Below are 20000 nucleotides of genomic sequence, written 5' to 3' on the forward strand. Positions count from 1 at the left end.
TAAATTTGGACCAAAATAATACCGGACAACATTTTAAAAATATACAAATGTAAAATTACTGAATGAATTCAAATCTAAATTGTGTTGTTTAAAATTGTAAACAAAAGGATAAATATTTTGATTTAGACAATGATGAATTTTTGTTGTCATTTATAATTTTGTTTTATTATGTTATTTGTTGCAAGGACAGTTTTTGCCATATTGGACTACAGTTTTGTTAGGAAGACATTAAGAACCGCCAAAAGATTTAGACTCCAACTTTTACTGGAGTCTTGCTGGTACAATATTTACATGCCAATATCAAAACGTTATTTCGATAAACTTAGTAAATTTTATAACAGCCTTTATCCTACATTGAACTCGCAATAAAAAGATTAGCTGCACACATAAACCGACACTCAAGTTTATGGAAAAGTTAGATGTTTGTACGGACAGTGTCTTGGTGCAGGGTGAGACAAGGAAATCGATAAGTTATCACAAATCAATGATGAAGACTTCGAAACAATGACAAAAATAAAACTGATGAATAAATAAAATATAATTTTGGGTAAATATCTGGCAATTCAAAATTCGATGTTAAGGTTTTACTGATGACGTAAGCAATGAATAACGTAAAAATTAACTAGGCCTTTATGTCGAATTGATATTTACGAATGCATCGAACCGAAATAAAATTAAAACAAAAATGTGTTTTGGAGTAATAATCATGTAAAGGGGATATAATGAAATAGTAGACAAAAAAGAAAAAAAGACAAGGCAGAAACAACATAGAACGAGAGAAATGAAAATTGAGTTGACACTAAAAAGTGCAAGTTACAAAAAATAAATGAAACAGCAGGTGTCTCAATCTCAGCACTAAATCATGAATAACTTGCTCACATCAATAAAATATAAAGATAAAAAATACTTCAATGGAAAACAAAGTCACACACGTTTTGCTTATTCTTGCTAGACATTAAACATGCTACAAAGTAGTTTAACCAGAAATAACAAAACCAAGACACAAACAACAATCAGACAGCAAGGTGGCATTATTTAGATTATGTTTGAATGAGAAATTAGAAAACTTAATTTGTTTATTTGGATTCTTCGGATTACTGTTGTCATCTTTAGTGTGGTTTTCACAAGGTTTTGGTCGATGTAACCTCCGGCCATTTTTCAGATGTACCTTGTCGAACTCGTAAATGTTTCTGTCGAACTTGGGAATTCAAAAGTTCGACAAGATACACCTAAAGAAGATCGAAGTTTACATCGACCGAAACGCTGTGAAAATGACACTCCAAATGAGAACAGTAGTCCGAAGAATCCAAATAATAAGAATAAGGAATCCTCATCTAAAAAAATTCAGGAACGTAGAAAACTTAAATATAAAAGATGATTACAAAATTACCAAATCGTACAATCCAAAAAAGTGTAGACAAAGAATAAACTTTTTTTTTTTTAGATTTAATAAAAAATGAATAAAAAGAAACGCGCTAAAAAAATTAAATAAATGAAAGCGTGCAATAATATTTAAAAAAAAAAATCTGGAATGAAAAAGACATGAAACATAAATTGTGAGAAAATTATAATTCGAAAATAAATTTAATATAAGAATAGTAAACGTGATAGACAAACTGTATGTTTTCTAGGATGAAAATGTAAGTTACATTTATTTGTTGAGTCCATTTAAATGTTAGCATCGCCAAGATGACTTTAAAAAGAGAATACTATAAAATAGCGGAACCTGTGGAAATATTCCGCAGCGGACTCTTTCATATGTGATATATTCATTTTGGCATTCTGCGGAGGCTCAGCGTAAATCGAGACGCCCTGATATTATTGTAGCTATTTTGTTAAAACATCAAAAGTATTTATCGAAACAAGCAGGGACGCCCGGCTTAGCCCGATCATAAAATACGCTTAAATATGATATTTTAATTCATGCAGATTTCGAATGTATTATTATAGAATCAATTTTCTATGAATTCTTTAAAATTATAAAGTTGTGATTTAAAAAATAAAAAATATATATCCATTTGACTTGCGTGGATCAGCTTGAATCGAAACTAAAACTAAAACTTACGAGAATATATGTGTGTGTGTATGTGTGTGGGTGTGGGTGTGTATGTGCGTGTATGTACACACAGATATATATTTATATATATATATATATATATATATGTATGTGTGTGTGTGTGACGAGTTTCTTCTGCTATAATTGAAACCGAAAACAAAACAGAATTTATGGTAAAATTATTCATTAAATGACTTGAGTGACATCAGCTATAATCGAAACTGAAAACAAAACATGTGCAAAATTCTTTGTAAAATAATTTATTGCAATAACTGGAATGTCATAACAATTAAACGACAGTCACTCAGAAAAAAAATATAAGCTAAAAAAATATACACTAAATATCACATACGCTATCGTATTACTATATATATATATATATATATATATATATATATATATATATATATATATATATATATATATAACTACTTCATTTACTCACATAAAATTAATATACGAAAGTATAGATTTATGCGTAAACTTTAAGTATTTACTTCAAAAGTGCTCAATACGTAGGTAGAGCTAGTTAGTAATTTATAAAATATATATGGCGATTACGCTACACTATATATACATACATATATATATATATATATATATATATATATAAAAATTATAACACGGAAATTACATAATTGTCGATGCAATAATTTATTTCAACCTTATGGTATTTTCAAGCATCTAAATCAGACAATTACATTTTTGATACTGAAAAAGAAAAGAAAAATCGTGCTTCGACCCTCAAAAAAACAAAGGTGGTGGTAGTAGCAATCCACTTAATACATTTGTAGAGAGGGTGGTGGGGATTTAAAAAAATAAAAATTAAAAATTAAAAATAACAAATAAAAAAATTAGATTAGACACTTATAAGCGGCAGCTCGATGTAACCATAGATACACACACACACACACACACACTCACACACACACACACGCAACACATACACATACACACACACGCCTCTAAGATGTACGTTCTGACATGAAAAATAAGAATCCTGAAGTACCAACACAGTAATCTCCTAAACAAACGAGATGAACTGATGGCCAGATGTAGACATAAATGTAAATTTAAAATAACCAATAACTCTAGATCCGACGAACAGAGAATTCTATAATGGTAAAGACACCGAATCTAACACCACTAGATTAATTACGATAAACAATCCTACCCCACCCCACCGGCAATTATAGTGTTGTCCGGTATATACTCGATAATAACTACTTTACGATTTGTTGTCCGAAATCTAAGCTAGGCATATATATATGTATATATATATGTATATATGTATATATATATATATATATATATATATATATATATATATATATATATATATATATTTTCCCCGAAGTACCTGGCTTGTCCAAATTACTTATAAATAAATGAGATAGCCTTAAGATAATAATTTTTCTCTGCAGATAATACATTAGTTATTAAACTGAGTTAAGTCAAAAAGACCAAATACTAAAACTAGATATTATTAGATTTGATACAAATCAACACAAAAATTTAATTATTTTACTTATTTCTTTATGCGTGCATGAGAATAATTTTGTTGTACGGAGGGAATAAAAGTATATATTAACCGAAACTAGATACGTCCTATCGAATTGGGGGCGATCAATATTACATTTTCCCACTTCTTAATCAATTAAGAATTGAAATATTAATTACAACGACCGCTATAATCACCAATAAAATTATTTACATGAAAATATATAAAATATTAAATATATAGACTCAATTTTTAAATTCATAGTATTATATCACATATAAAATATTTAAATGAATTATAAGATAATATCAATTTTTACATAATAACATACAGATAGTTTTAAAACTTTATATATAATATTCTTTTTATTTTTATTTTCTTATTTTTATTTATTTATTTTTTTAGTTATATTTTTTATTAATTTATTTATCTTTTAATAGACCTACTTTCCATGACTCAATCACTGTATCCTCTTCTTTTCTTCCTCTTTTTTTTTCTTCTTTTTTCCATTACGCGCTGTTCTATTTCTTTCACTATATATCCGTATACTTTCGCCCCCCCCCCTTCCTAGGTTAGTAAACGCGTGTCTAGGCATTTACATGTCAGAACGTACATCTTAGAGGCGTGTGTGTGTGTATGTGTATGTGTTGCGTGTGTGTGTGTGTGAGTGTGTGTGTGTGTGTGTGTATCTATGGTTACATCGAGCTGCCGCTTATAAGTGTCTAATCTAATTTTTTTATTTGTTATTTTTAATTTTTAATTTTTATTTTTTTAAATCCCCACCACCCTCTCTATAAATGTATTAAGTGGATTGCTACTACCACCACCTTTGGTTTTTTGAGGGTCGAAGCACGATTTTTCTTTTCTTTTTCAGTATCAAAAATGTAATTGTCTGATTTAGATGCTTGAAAATACCATAAGGTTGAAATAAATTATTGCATCGACAATTATGTAATTTCCGTGTTATAATTTTTATCTTATTGCTCTGTTTACCACATTGAGCTCTCATACCCGGATTTCCTCTGGATTTATTCCATTATAACACTATATATATATATATATATATATATATATATATATATATATATATATATATATATATATTATTGAACGTAAGAGATAATAATCACGTAATAAAACCAAAGATGTTGCTTAATTTAAAGGTACAATAAAAACTAGTAAGACGACACCGTGTCATGAAATATAAATAACTAAATACGTGTTAAAATGTAAAATATATAAATTTTAAATGTAAAATATATAAATTTTAAATGTAAAATATATAAATTTTAAATGTAAAATATATAAAATATAAATATGTAAAATATATAAAATGTAAATATGTGAATAAACACATGTAATTAGCCTGGTGATTTCCGCCGGAATAATGGGGAAAGTGTTCTTAGTAGCTACTTGTCATACATATAAATATGTGAATTTTTTTTTTTTTTTTTTTTGTGTAAATACAGTCATATCTTGCAACGATGTGCAGACCGTTTCCACCATATTAGATATCATCAGGCAGGAAAACTTAAGGTAATTAATTCGTTTGCCTGATGATATCTAATATAGTTCAAACGATCTGCACATCGTAGCAAGATATGACTGTATTTACATAATCTATTTTTAAAATATAACATGCTCTCTTATGATTGAGTACTATCTACGACCCTTGTTGAAATTCATTAATTTTCAATTTTTGGATGTCTTCCCACCGAACACACACACACACACACATATATATATATATATATATATATATATATATATATATATATATTATATGAATACACATATCTGTTATATATGTGTATATACCTGAAAAAGTAATACAAATGTAGGTTTTCGTAATGCTTTTGAACAAGACAAATCTGACATATTTCTCTGTGGAAAGCCGCTCGTTCTGATTCTGACGCCTATTTCTTTTGAGTCGGCTTTTTTTCTGGTTCTTTACGTGATTCCTGGTAGATTTCGTCTGGTTCAAAAGCTTTCCCTATACTAAGTATATATATATATATATATATATATATATATATATATATATATATATATATATATATGTGTGTGTGTGTGTGTGTGTGTGTGTGTGTGTGTGAACACATATATACATATGTATATATGCATGCGTATATGTATACATATACATACATGCACGCATGCATATATATATACATATATACACATATATATACATATATACATATATATTATATACATACACATGTATATACATATGTACACATATATATATACATACACATACATGTATATATACATATATACATATATATACATGCACATACATGCATATATACATATAAACATATATATATATCTATATACATATAATATATACATTGTAGGCATATACATTATATATATATATATATATATATATATATATATATATATATATATATATGAGAGAGAGAGAAAATTTAATTAATAAAAAAACAGAAATGGCGTCGTAATAACCATCTTGCCTGATTATTTGCATTATACACATATCTGTATCTAAACAGCAGATCTGATATCTGTCTATATATTGTTACACAAAACCACATACGTTTTGCCTTCCTTAAATAAAAGGGATAACGAGATGCTTCAGCGGACGCAGTTAAAAAGCAACACTTGAGGGCAAGAAAGATATAAATATATATATATATATATATATATATATATATATATATATATATATATATATATATATAGTAAAATGTTGAATTTAAAATCAGTTGTTTTTCCCTTTGAAACTGATTTTTAATTCAAAATTATGAATCGTTTTACACAATATTAAACTATCTCTAGGATATCTATACCTATTGAGCTTATTATATATCTACAGTACAATGAGCATTGTTTTCTTTTGATAATATTAATACATTTACTAATACATTAAAATAAATTCTGCTCTTTAGACTTCAGGTCTAATATCCTCAAAAACATATATATATATATATATATATATATATATATATATATATATATGTTTTTGTATGTTTATGTGTGTGCGTGTGTGTATGTGTTAGTTACCTTTTTGTGAAATAAGTTGTGGTTGAAACTTACCTTGGTATGGTGCCCAGGTTACGTTTACCCACAATCTGTCCCTTTTGTTTTCCCTTATGTCTACTCCGAGTTCTGCGGGGAGGACTCCGATCTCGTGGGTGGGTCATTTCACACTCGGTCGTGTCGCTTTCGGCGTCTATTTGTTTCCGGTAACGTCGTTCTACGGAAAGAAATTCTCGGACTGCAAAACCAGAGGAAACGCGGAATTAGAAACGTAATCGAATCGTCGTGCACTGAAATACACACACGTAATACTTCTTAGCGTTGTCTTAAGGAGGATTACTTCCCAATACCCTGGAAGATCACATCAGTATGCACCGTATTTAAGAATTCAGGCGATCGGCCATCTCTCTTTTGGTACAGACCAATAAGTCTCCTGTGCGTCATGAGTAATTTACTGGAATCTGTGTTAAATACAGAAATATTCAACTAACTTAGCAAAAATAATCTTTTTTAGTGGCATGCAATATGGTTTTCGTTCTGCTATATCTACTGTAGATGTTATATTTCATAGGATTAGTGAATCTCTCGACGGAGACTTCCTTTCTAGAGCAAGTGCAGCTGACATATCAAAGGGTTTTGGTAGGGTATGCCATATATGTCTACTTCACAAAATCTCCAGCTATGGTATAGCTGGAAATGTCTTTTCAATTATTAAATAATATATCTCTCTCATAGATTCATAAGAGTAGTGGTTGATGGGCAGAAATCAGAAGCTCATAGTATTAATGCTGGAGTCCCTCAGAGGTCCATCCTGGGTCCAACTCTCTTTCTGATATACATTATCGATCTTCCAAATCACATCCTTACATCATTTGTAGATATTTATGCTAATTACACTACCATCTATGGCAGCATATCAAAGGCCGGAAACGACCAAATTATCTCTGATTCTCTCTCCTCTGATCTTGAGCACGTGGTACAATGCGGGTGAGTGGTTGGATAATTTTAATGCATCTAAAACCAAGCTTCTATTTTTACATCATCAACGTTCTGATCCCCATCTGGGATCAATTGAAATGAATGGTTCTCGTCTTGGAGAGGCTCCATGTTTTGACAAGCTTCTGGGATTGACCTTCACTCCTGATCTGAAATGGAATACGTACATCAAATCCGTTGCCAAGGTATCTGGAAAAATGATCGGGTCCTTCTATCGATCCAGTAGATATCTGCCTGCTGATGAAATTCGCTACCTGTATAAGAGCCAGGTACGTCCAAAGATGAAGCATTGTTATACATTATTTGATCTGTTCTACTTGATCGATAATATGCAAGAACTGTCCAAAAAGTGAAGCCTCCTCTTTTTTACGAAAAAAAGTCGAATATTTACAAATAGAAAAGTGGTACCATTAAAACAAGCGACATTTTGCGGCCAAGACTTTATTTTTTATACATTTTTATACATATTCATCATCATTCTCGATTCAATTTTGACAACGATGAACAATGGCTGTTGATAGGCGTCTAGAGCGACTTTGTCATACGATACTCGCACTAAAAGTAAAGACTCCTTTATAAACTCACAAAGTTAAAGAGCTACGAAGACGTGAGTCGTATTATTAAAATAAGCTACTTTTTGTGCGCCAGATTAAAATTTTCTACATAGCCACTACCATTCATAATGCTTTTTTATTTTGGCCAGGAAGTCTATTCTGCTTCTGACCCACGTTTATGACAGAAGTTGCTTTCTTATAGTCACACATCAACGCCAATACTTACAGCAGAAAGATAAAACTTTCAGATCATTAATGTAAAAATTCAGCCATCATAAAAATGCGATTTGAATTCCTTTTTTGATCCATTTAAGCGGAATAAAAATAGGAGGCATTACTTTTTGAATCCCTTGTACTAAGATTCTATGTGTCGTCTACAACATATCGTGGCAGGACCATGTAATCCACAAAAAACTGTATAGCAATCTTGCACGCAAATCTTCAGTTGCTTAACGTCGGCTTTTGGCGTTGACTGGGCATATACTCGACAAGATGAAGCTCCTGGAAAAGTGCTTTTGCGATGTCCAAAAATTAAACGATAAGCTATGAGGTCTCATATTACAATAAAACCTCTTCTGAAGATCTGCACTGGACTATCAAGATTTGTGAGCTGTCCCTATTCAATACGCGAGCCTTATTGAGTACGCACATCATCAGTGTGTTATCCTTAATGTATGCATAACTTAATAAGAAGACCATTAGTTTCAAATGTTTTATTCTCACGCGTGCGAGAGAAATATTGCCGAAAAAAACAAGACACTAATAATAAATATGCAAGCTATCTTAATGTTCTGAATTCGAAATAAGCAGAACGAGTTGAAAAATTATTTGAAGAAACTCTAGAAAGAAGAAACGATAAATGTGTATCCTTAGGGCTCCATTATTAATTTTGTATAATTTTTTTTATAAATTGGCATTAATTTGTTTTAATATTTTATTAATTAAGCATTTATCTGGCATTCAATTTGTATAATTTTTGCATTAATTTTGCATTAATTTTGTATTAATTTTGCATTAATTTTGGATAAATTGTGTATTAATTTTGTATTAATTTTGAATTGATTTTGTATTAATTTAATATTAATTTTGTATTAATTTAACATTGATTTTGCATTCAATTTGTATTAATTTTACATTAATTTTGTATTAACTTTGTATTAACTTTGTATATATTTGTATTAATTTTGTATTATTTTAGCATTAATTTTGCATTACTTTTGCATTAATTTTGTATACATTTTGTATTAATTTGCATTAATTTTGTATACATTTTGTATTAATTTGCATTCAATTTGTATAAATGTTGTATTCATTTTGTATTAATTTTTTATTAATTTAACATTAATTTTTTTATACATTTTGTATTAATTTTGTATTAATTTGCCATTTATTTTATATAAATATTGCATTAACTTTGCATTACTTTGTAATAATTTTACATTAACTTTGCATTTTGTATTCATTTTTTTAAATAATAGTATTATATGGGCCTTTATTCTACATTATATATATATATATATAAATATATATATATATATATATATATATATATATATATATATATATATATATATATATATATATATATAGCCAGTAGAGTTTAGTTTCCTAGAAGTATATCCAATGAAACAACGTGTCTACCAAAATAGTGCTCAATGAGTGAACAGAACAGGTATATTAATTTTATTTATACAAACATAATGTTTGTGTAAATAAAATTAATATATATATATATATATATATATATATATATATGTATGTATGTATGTATGTATGTATGTATGTATGTATGTATGTATGTATGTATGTATGTATATATTAATAAACAATAAAACCCATGTTGTCCTTATTTGGGAATTAAAAAAAAATACTAAGTGGTCCAATGCTGGATGCCTGAGTACTCCGGCGTTAATATTCCTTCCGGGGAACACATAGAGAAACGACACTAAACCTGGCGGGCTTAACCGGTTTGCTCCACAATACGAAAGTTTCGTAAAAATAGCAAATTAAAAACACTCATACCGATTAGGCAAAACGTTTCTTAACTTCGGTTATATAACTGCGTTACTCTGCTAGTATTCATACTCGAGATTTCTTATTAAAAAAAAAAAAGGCTGTACTACTCACGTTCATATGGAGGTACTTCACAGGAAGCTTCCCGTCTTTCGTCTGGTCTCGGTGGTGATTGGGTGAATTCTCTGATTCCTGGTTCCGTTGCACTGGAGCTGTCTGTCGGTTGGGAGCTAGAGTCATGGTGGCTTTCGTAGACCACCTTTTTGGCCAACTGCGCTCGTTTGGCATTTTCATACGCCTCGACGAGTTCATCGCGGCTCGATGAGACTGTAGTTACACTAGAAATGACGCTGTGCCTCTGGCTCCCTGTAAAACAGGAAGTACATGGAAAATTAAAAAAAAAAAGAAAAAAAAAAAGCAAACACGAACGCCTTAACTCAAAGAAAATAGTTCTAAAGATAAACACAATTTATACGTCTGATCGGTGAAAGTCCTAATTAAAAAGAATATATATACAGAAAAATCTGCCTGGTGTGCGTACCCGTCACGGAACGAAAACGTAATATTTCAAAAATGACGTTTATTGATTAAGTAGGGTTTTTTTTAAATTTTATTTTTAAGTAAGACGATCAAATGTTATGAGGAAGCGAGAACGTGGTGTCTTGATCTGTCATATTTAATAAATAAATGAGAGACAACACAATTCGATATACCGAGATCAGAGCAGCCTGGTAATGTCTACTAGTTACTATTAAAATCGATCGCCAAAAAATATTTTCCGTATTTAAAAAAATTACTTGATCTATTTACGTTATTTTTGTTACGAAATACTTTCGTTTCATTACGGCTATGAACATCGTAAAAAGTTTTGTCTGTTCGTGCTTTTTTCTAATGTGTGTTTTTTTTTTTTTTTTTATTAATTAAATTCTGGACTTGCATCGTTTTATGCTTTCAGAAGTATGATGCCTGTTTTTTATAATTGTTATTATTATTATTATTATTATTATTATTATTATTAGTAGTAGTAGTAGTAGTAGTAGTAGTAGTAGTACTACTACTACTACTACGACGACGACGACGACGACGACGATAAACAAGACAGATGATTACCGCATTATTATATATATTTTTTATATAATTTGTAGACAATGTTATAAAGCTATTAAATGAAAGCAATTTAAAGCTTATCTCATCTGCTTTTTTATTTGTTGTTGTTGTTGTTGTTGTTGTTTTTTTCGTTGTTTGCTTGTGTTTTTTTTTTTTTTTTTTTTTTTGTTTCATTGTACACTTGAAGATCTTTTGTGAGTTTTTCATTTGTGTTTCGGAATGAAATATTACTTTATCGAACTCTGTTCACGTGAAATACCTGTTTTTCTCTACGCTAGATAGGCGGGGAGAGGGTGCGAATTAAGAATAACGAACGATATTATTTAAATCCAATGAAATTACTTGTCTAGAATGCTCCTATATTTAAAAAATAAATACATAAATAACGATAAATATTTACCATGTACGTACCCGTGACAAAACGAAAATATCTCATCCAAAAAATCACGTAAATAGATCGAGTAGTTTTTTTGTTGTTGTTTTTTTTAATGGAGAAAATCAAATCGTGAGTAACAGAAAACTTTTTCGCTGTCTTAAAATCAATAAAAAAAAAAGGAAGATAACACAAAAAATCAAACTTGCAAGATTTATTTTGTAATGATTGCGAATGCCCATTAATGACTTAAAAACGATTTTCTTTACTTGATAAATTTCATAAATTTTGGAATGTAGTACATTAATTTCGTCACATCATTTTTATTTTCCTTTTTTTATAATATTGGGATTAATTAAAGACAAGAACTAAAACAAATATATAACAAGCAGTTTCGATCATAAGACTATTATTCATTAATATTGAAATTATAAAATAAATAAATAGTCATTGAATAAGAAGGAGTAAGGGAGATAACTTTTGACTGTGTAAAATAGTTATTCCCCTTTGTTAGGGGAATGAAATGTATATCAAGAAAACAATTTACTTGACCGTTACGACAAAGGGAATTAAAAAAAAAAAAAAAAAAAGGAAAAGAAGGCGAATAAGAAAAACAAAACCAGAAAGAAGTAAGCTTGTGTTTTATTTGACGTCATATCAACCCTTTCAAATTATTTAATGCAAACACAATCTTACTGGCAATAGTATTTATCTTCACGCTTTTAATTTTTTTCAAATGTGCTTTAATTTTCGTTTTTTGTGATTTAACTTTAAGTGTACATGTGACATCACCATATGCATTTTTATACATATGTTTTGCAAAGACATATATTTAATATTTTGTGTTCTCGCAACAGACGTTTATAATTAAATTCTTAGTTGATAGCGACGATTGTTTTTCACTGGAACTTAAGTGACAATAAGATTCGTGAGTATTATAGTATTTTTTCGTGACTTTCCAATGATAGTCTTAGTGGCGCACTTTCTCCAGGGCATTTCAAATCCATACACACCTTTGTTGTTGTTGTTGCTGTTGTTGTTGTTGTTGTTGTTGTTTTAATGGTGTCAACTGATGTTGGTAAAACCATTTACTTTTGTTTGTTTGTTTGTTTGTTTGTTTGTTTGTTTGTTTGTGTGTGTGTGTGCGTCCGTATGTGTGTGTTTGTTTTTAATGTTCTTATCAATTCGTTCAAAGTGGGGATCGGAGCATCCTGCCGGATGCCAAACATTCACCTGCTATATCATATATTCCAACCAAGATTTTTTTTTAAAGATTCTAACCGTCCCTTTAAGTACAATTGCTTGAATCTCTCTTGCACTTGGTTCATCGGGTATATTTTCCACGTAGTTTTTTACATTCTTTTTTTTTTATGAATCAAGTTGCTCCTATAATTACTAGAATAATGGAGATCTTTCTAAAATTCCAGTTTCTTTTTATGTCGTACATAAGACCTTGGTGTATCTAAGTGTGTGTCTATGTGTGTATGTGTATGTATCTCAATGTGCATGTGTGTATGTGCGTGAAGAAGCATATATATATATATATATATATATATATATATATATATATATGTGTGTGTGTGTGTGTGTGTGTGTGTGTATGTATATGTTTGTTGCGGGCAAAATGAATGCCGATGCTCAAAATGTATAAACATTTTGACTCCTCCTTTTATTTAAAAATTCACCAAAAATCAGGAAATTAACCAATATTAATGACATTTTCAGTATTTATCAAATAATGATCGCTAAATATAATGAACTAATTATTTTTATTTAAATCTGATTGAAAATGTATTATTTTTTTAAACAAAAATACCTTTACTAAAGTTATGGTTTTCAGTAGTAAATAAAAAACGCAAGAATTTAATTTTGCTATTTTATGTAAATAAAGCATCGTAAAATAAAAATAAAATAATTTTTACAGGAACATTAGGAAAAAAAAGCCCCTGAAGTCCGTATTAATGAATTCGATATAACTCGAAGAATACTTAATTTCTCGAACTACCTATATTACCATTGAATTAAGCATGGTTTATATAATATTTTCACACAAAAAATATTATAATTGCAAAAATTATTTCTACTTTTTTTACGCTTACATTTTTAACGTAATCTTTACATGTAAGATTCTAATATTTCCATTGCACGTAAGAACGTATAATTATCAACGTAAGATAATGTTTATATAATCTTGGAAAATAAAGTAAAAAATAAAAAATAAATCGAAAAACAGGAACATAGAAATATTTAATTAAAAAATGGCAAAAAATATACGAACGTTCCATGTCGATAAGTACGAATGCGCAGACTTGAAAAGAAAACCATTCTACTTTGCCCACCCTTCTCCTCTTTTCAACTCCCCGCCTGTTTGTGTTTATCAACTTTAAATTTCACGTAAACATTATCATAAATTTTAACGTAGGTTTGTATTTTTAGTGTGTAATTTTTTTAATGATTATAAATTGTTTTCTTAACCAATTGTAATTCTGTATTAATATTAAAAAATAATGGTGCTAATTTTTTTTTCAAAGAATAAATTGTAAGTCGTATAATTAATGAATTTAATTAACTTTTATGCATTTTTAAATGAAGGAAGGAGGGTCTACGCCCCCTCCCCTCAAAGTCGCTCGGTATGCCGGAATAATGTTAAATAAAGACATAAATTATGTCTAATTTGTCCTTCCATACATATTTGAATTTTGCCGCCAGAGTTTTTTTGTATTTTTTTTTTTGCTACGATGAACAAGTCTCGTTCTAACCAGTAATAATTTTTTGGATAATTATTGTTATTTTTAGCAAAAGTTAAGTGCATTTATTGTATTAATTCATTATCTTAAGACTTTAACTTAATACTTAACTTGAAAATAATTCCAGAAAACATATTTTTCTTACCAAAAAAATGTAAAAGCGATTTTTGTTTGGGTTTTTCAGATTTGAGATAAAATTATTCCATGTATTTTTTTTTTATTTCACACATTTTTTTCTTTGAGAAATTAACTTTAAACTATAATCTTTCAAATACAATAAAAAAAAAAGTACTCGAAAAATTAAAAAAAATATTATGATTAACCTGCGTTAAAAACCATGCCCCACCCCTACCGAAGCAACCATTAATTGCCCGTACCTAGTATATGTGGGTGTTTGTATATGTATACATGACTATGTTTAGATGTGTGTGTATGTGTGTGTGTTGCGTGGAAGGACGTAGTACCATATTATGGAATACTTCTTAAATTTCGACTCAATCGATGTTGGTGAGACCATTTTGTTTTGTTTTTGCTTTTGTGCATGTCTGAATGTGTGTGTGTGCGCGCGAGTGCATACGTGTGTGTGTGCGCGTGTGTGTGTGGATGGATGTGTACGTACATGTGTATGTTCGTGTATCTGTGTGTGAGTGTGTGTGTGTATCTGTATGTGTGTATGTGCATGTGTAAGTGCCATTTTGCTCTTTATCAACGACCTGTTGATATTAATGAACTGTGCAACATCTCATTTTAAATGCGACAACTTGATTGTTTCCCCCAATGCCAATGACACAAAAGTTTCTGTCTCGTACCCAGACCCTTACATAGCGTCGATATACCCGAAGTCACGTTTTTTTGTTTTGTTTGTTTATTTTTTTTTAACTGTGTGGGCAAGGGTCTTTTTTAGCACTATAATATGAATGCCATCAGCACCAGTTACTTTACTGCTATCAAGATTTTTGATAAGCTTGACAACCTCACGCACAGATGTCGCATAACGTGTTTTCAGTCACAGGAGAAAATTAAGGGGATAGATGGCCCTTGTCGGAAAGGGGAGAATTTGCTGCAAAATGTTGGGCAAATTGTTTGGCTTTGTCAGATGCTGACAAGATTACCCCAGGTCCATTGATGATGGTTGGGATAGAGGACTGGCTTTGTCCAGAACCCTGTTTGCTATTCGCCAAAACTGGTGGGAGATAAGCCGCTGCTCAGATACTTGACGTGCCGAGAATACAAATCTCCCGCATTCTTTATTAATCTTTTACAGTGGTTGCTGGCAGTCTTAAAGGTAGCTTTAGTTTCATGACATCTATTTCGGGTATAGCAATGCACATACGCACACATACATCTGTTTTATTTATATAGATTTGATGTACCTAATCTAAACGTTGTGTACTTGTTGGGGAGTCGAATGTGCAAGAACCAATATGCTGTTTAACATTACATTTCTTTCATTTTTTGTTTTTTTTTGTTTTTACTATAAATGTGTTCAAGCGGAGGCTTGTGTTTGATTTTTGTGCTGAAGGCGTGAGTTCAGTTCCGGGCAGATTCGATCCAAGTGCATTTCTCACCTTTTTCGCTCGAGCTACATCTTGCCTTTGACTTCTCCGCAAGATGTCGACTATCACTTTGTGGACGGAGAGTATCGGACAACGCCGGCGTGTTAAGCTGGTCAGCGCTGGCGTATTTGCGTGGGCTTTTCGTGACACCTAAAAATGGAATCCATAACCGGCGATGTAAAGTCAAATTTGCGATTATTCAACTATTTGAATTAGTTTTGCAACATATCAAACCTGGCTTGCCAAATTCTTTAATATGGCTTTTTTTATGGAAAACGTAAAATATTTCGGATTTTTTTTTTTTTTAAATGGAGATATGTGAAAATACTATGGTTGTTTTTCTTTTTGTTCAGAAAATAATTAATTCAGTTCCAATATGCGCCCACCCCACCGTTAATATATATATATATTTAAAGAAAAAAATCCGACTTCATTTAGGAATCTTAAGTAGGGCGATACTTGGTGTGAATTTGGCATTGTGGTGACTGAAAGCTCTAGCTAGAATTAGCTTAATCAAGAAAGTACTTTGACAAGGTGGACATTTTCGATTGGCCAGTAACATTTTTGGTTGTGCCTTATGCCTAATTTTGTTTTACCCACATTTTTTTGTATAATTTTGTACTCAGAATAAAGTATAGAAATAAATGTAAGGGAGACAATCCAATTTGTAATGTGTTTATATAATGCACAGTTGCTTTCCTTCCATTCCATCCAGTCTTTCATCGGTTAATGTAAAAATACAAGGCATGTTTAGTATATATATATTTATATATATATATATATATATATATATATATATATATATTTATATATATATATATATATATACGATACACACACATGTATATATATATATATATATATATATATATATATATATATATATATATATATATATATATATACGATAAACATACAAGTACATCTTTTTGATCTCTGGAAATTTTTGTCGAACTTGGGAACCTGTGGACGTCATACGACAAAACTCGCTCATAATGGGAGTCTGTCTGTGGAAGCCGTGCGACAAAGATAACCACTAATTTGAGTGTGTCATGGGTTGCGCAAGGGAGCTGGTCACTAATGTAGAAAACATGCTTTGATAAGTAAGTGTGAAATGTTACACGCGTCTAACAGTTAAATTAAGAAGTTAGCTAAATCATTAGCCAAAAGAATCTCACTCGCCACTTCCATTGCAAAACAATTATCTCCAAAATAAAACCTTTAAAAACTATCACCGAACGTATCCTTGCGTCTTTCATGAATGAACACAACTTTTACTATCATTGCAACGATTAAATGGAACTGTGACGAAGAGGGCGATAAAAGACACATATATTTACAAAGAACAATGATACTGTTAAGGAAAGGATAAGTTATTACTTGTGAGACTTTCCTTTGCGCAGATAATAACGATAGCTCTACTTATAATAACATCGTTCACAAAACTTGGCTCCACACACACACACACAAAAGCAATTCGTCCACACTTACCTTTAATTTCAAATGGATCCTTTTTCTTCCTGAGAGGTTTTGAAACAGTCGATGAGATGGGGCATGGCGGTCGATTACGCAGCTGCACTGGTGGGTTTAATGTCTGAAAAAAAAATGAAAAAAAAAAGATTATTTCGATAAATGAGTTACTAGTCATATATTACCTCATATAACTCCTTTAATTTTCGACATCTCTTCTATTATATAAAAAAGAACTGTGGGCGTCAGTTCGTTCCCTATGAACTCGAATGTATTCTCACACGAAAGTATTTATGTGCCCGGAAGTTTTCTTAGATAGATGTCTTAGATAAGTATCGATAATCGATAATCGAAATAATCCGATGAAAGAAGGAACATGCCACTTTGACCTAGGTTTCATCTTACACAGCCTTCATCACAAGTGCATTTGAAAAAATTTATTACCGCACAAGTCGAAAATCCCAACATACGAAATCAACAGAAGGCTCTTTGACATGACAGGGGCGCGTTCGAAATGAATGTTTCTGTTTAAAGCACAATTAAGTTTTTTTTTCGTATTACAAGGACCAGTTCGAAATGAATATTGTCGTTTAGAGCACAGCTGAAGCATGGTACTCGGCTTTTGCATTTTAAACTTTAATGCTAGCCATTATATATAAAAACGATTTTATAAAATACACAGTAGATTCGCTACAGTGCAATGTAGACTACAACGTATTGTGGACTCATCACTGTGAGAGACATATGAAGTTTCCTTCATGTGCATTGCGATGCGTTCCCAATTAACGCAGACAATCAATCGTTTTAGTTGAAAAATGTTCGATTTCATCGATTTCGATGACAATAAAAATATGGAAGTGTGAAACATTCGTTGATCATCATTCAATCCCGGGCTACGTCAGGTGACTCTGCTAGTAATTCGATAAAGACATTCTATGCTTGTACATATGTGATCACATTTTACAACCATTAAAGCAAATGAAATCGTCCGACGATTAGTTTTACGGTAAGAAAATAGAGACTATTTGTTGTTCTAAAAAAAACAAAAAAAACAAAACAAATATGGCGACACAATTTTTAAAAAAATAGTTCAGTTTAAACACATCGTTCCCATACATGAGGCGTTGCGAATCTATCACAGCTCTATCGTTATTCTTATGGCAAGCTTTAAGCTAAACTTAAATTCAATCCATAGCCCGCAAAACCGGACGCCCCTGTTAGTGTATGTCTTAAATAGCGTAGCGTGTTTTGCGTACATGCAAGTGTATAGCTATGTTTTTATCAATAAATTACAATTTCAGTTTTATGAAAACATTGCCGTTTATTTGAGACTTAGAGCCTGTGGTTGTGACAGAGAGATGGGATTCTGCGCGACAGTCGGGCTGATGATTGCCTAGTCTCGTCTCGTAACTTATCTCTATTATTCTAACCTTAGTTTTTTTTATATTGACTGTATACCTTTTTTCCTTTGTTTACCGTTTGACGTCATCTTGTCAAATTGTGAAGCGCATTTGAGTTGAGTTGAGGTCCCTAGATGCCAAACATTCTATTTCTTTAATAGTTTCTTCCCTCAGGTTGTAAACCTTGGAATTTCCTGCTTACCTGACTGTATTAAACTGCAGAAGTATAGGTGCAATGTAACTGCTCAACTCTCCGCAGCCCCCTGTTAGACATAATCTCAAATAGTAGCACCTTACGTCCAAGTGGCAAGACGCATTATAAGGTGGAAAAACTTTTAAAAATCAAAACCAACTTCTTGAGAGACCGACCGAAAGACGAACACATAATAACACAGAGATGCAACGACTCGTCTTGAAATGGATTAATATACATTTTAGATACTTAGGCAACATTGATAACAATAAACGATTTCTAACATTGTCTGGAGAATTCTCGTAGAACTCCTCTGTGAACAACTTTCCGGCGTTGACATGTTGATAAAAATAGAGGTTCGTCTTTTTTTGACGCCTAGGTAGTTTTTCAGTGCAAAATGACGTACCTCAAGGTAGTGCCAGTGACCGTTTTCCTTTTTATTCTTATTTCGTTTGCTTTCATAATACTGCACTAATTAATTACAATTAAAAAAAAAAACATTAAATTTTGGGCCATTTACCTATTCTACAGTCCTCATTTTACTTTTGTGGAACTGTAAGCGTACATATTTCTGTAAAAGAGCTGCTAGCGCTTGTAGCAGCGGAAGCACATCCGCCTCAGAACACTTACACAAATGATAGTGCCAGTACGCGAAGTAACGTCGCAGCAGAGAGAAAGAAGAAAGAGGAAAAAGACACCACGCGATGAGAACGAGAAAAAATAACGTGCCAGCGTGGGAGACTTATAAGCATGTCTCAAAACGACAGTGGTTTGTTAACTACGTGGCGAAATAAATGAATTTTGAAACAATATGCAATACCTTGTTGGAAAGCACCGGTAATATATGCCCTTTGTTTAAACTGAACAAAAAGCTGAGACGAATTCCTTCCTTTTGATGATGTAATACAGTATGTCAATTTTTTAAAACATTCATTTTAATCATTTATACCTTTTTCTGTCTCCAAATTCTGAACATCTCTTTATTTTCTCTGTGACTGTCTCAGATACAACGTGTTGGGTCCGAG

General features: G+C 31.0%; 1 protein-coding gene across 6 annotated transcripts in view; it reads right to left on the minus strand.

The window, feature by feature from the left end:
• The window catches only part of LOC145248920 (cell adhesion molecule Dscam1-like), a 401357-nt gene that overhangs the window by 15105 nt on the left and 366252 nt on the right, over positions 1-20000 (minus strand). For all 6 annotated transcript variants that reach the window (XR_013863428.1, XM_080110708.1, XM_080110707.1 and 3 more), the window contains exons 35-37: positions 17404-17506; positions 10244-10495; positions 6624-6804 (exon numbers count right to left, since the gene is read on the minus strand). Coding sequence is in view for 5 of the 6 variants with exons in the window: in XM_080110708.1 (XP_079966834.1) it covers positions 6624-6804; positions 10244-10495; positions 17404-17506 (536 nt within the window). In the remaining variant the exon portion in view is untranslated. The remainder of the gene's footprint in view (positions 1-6623; positions 6805-10243; positions 10496-17403; positions 17507-20000) is intronic.

This window comes from Euprymna scolopes, chromosome 27, assembly GCF_053919585.1.
Source record: "Euprymna scolopes isolate OS-2025 chromosome 27, ASM5391958v1, whole genome shotgun sequence".
NCBI lineage: Eukaryota > Metazoa > Mollusca > Cephalopoda > Sepiida > Sepiolidae > Euprymna > Euprymna scolopes.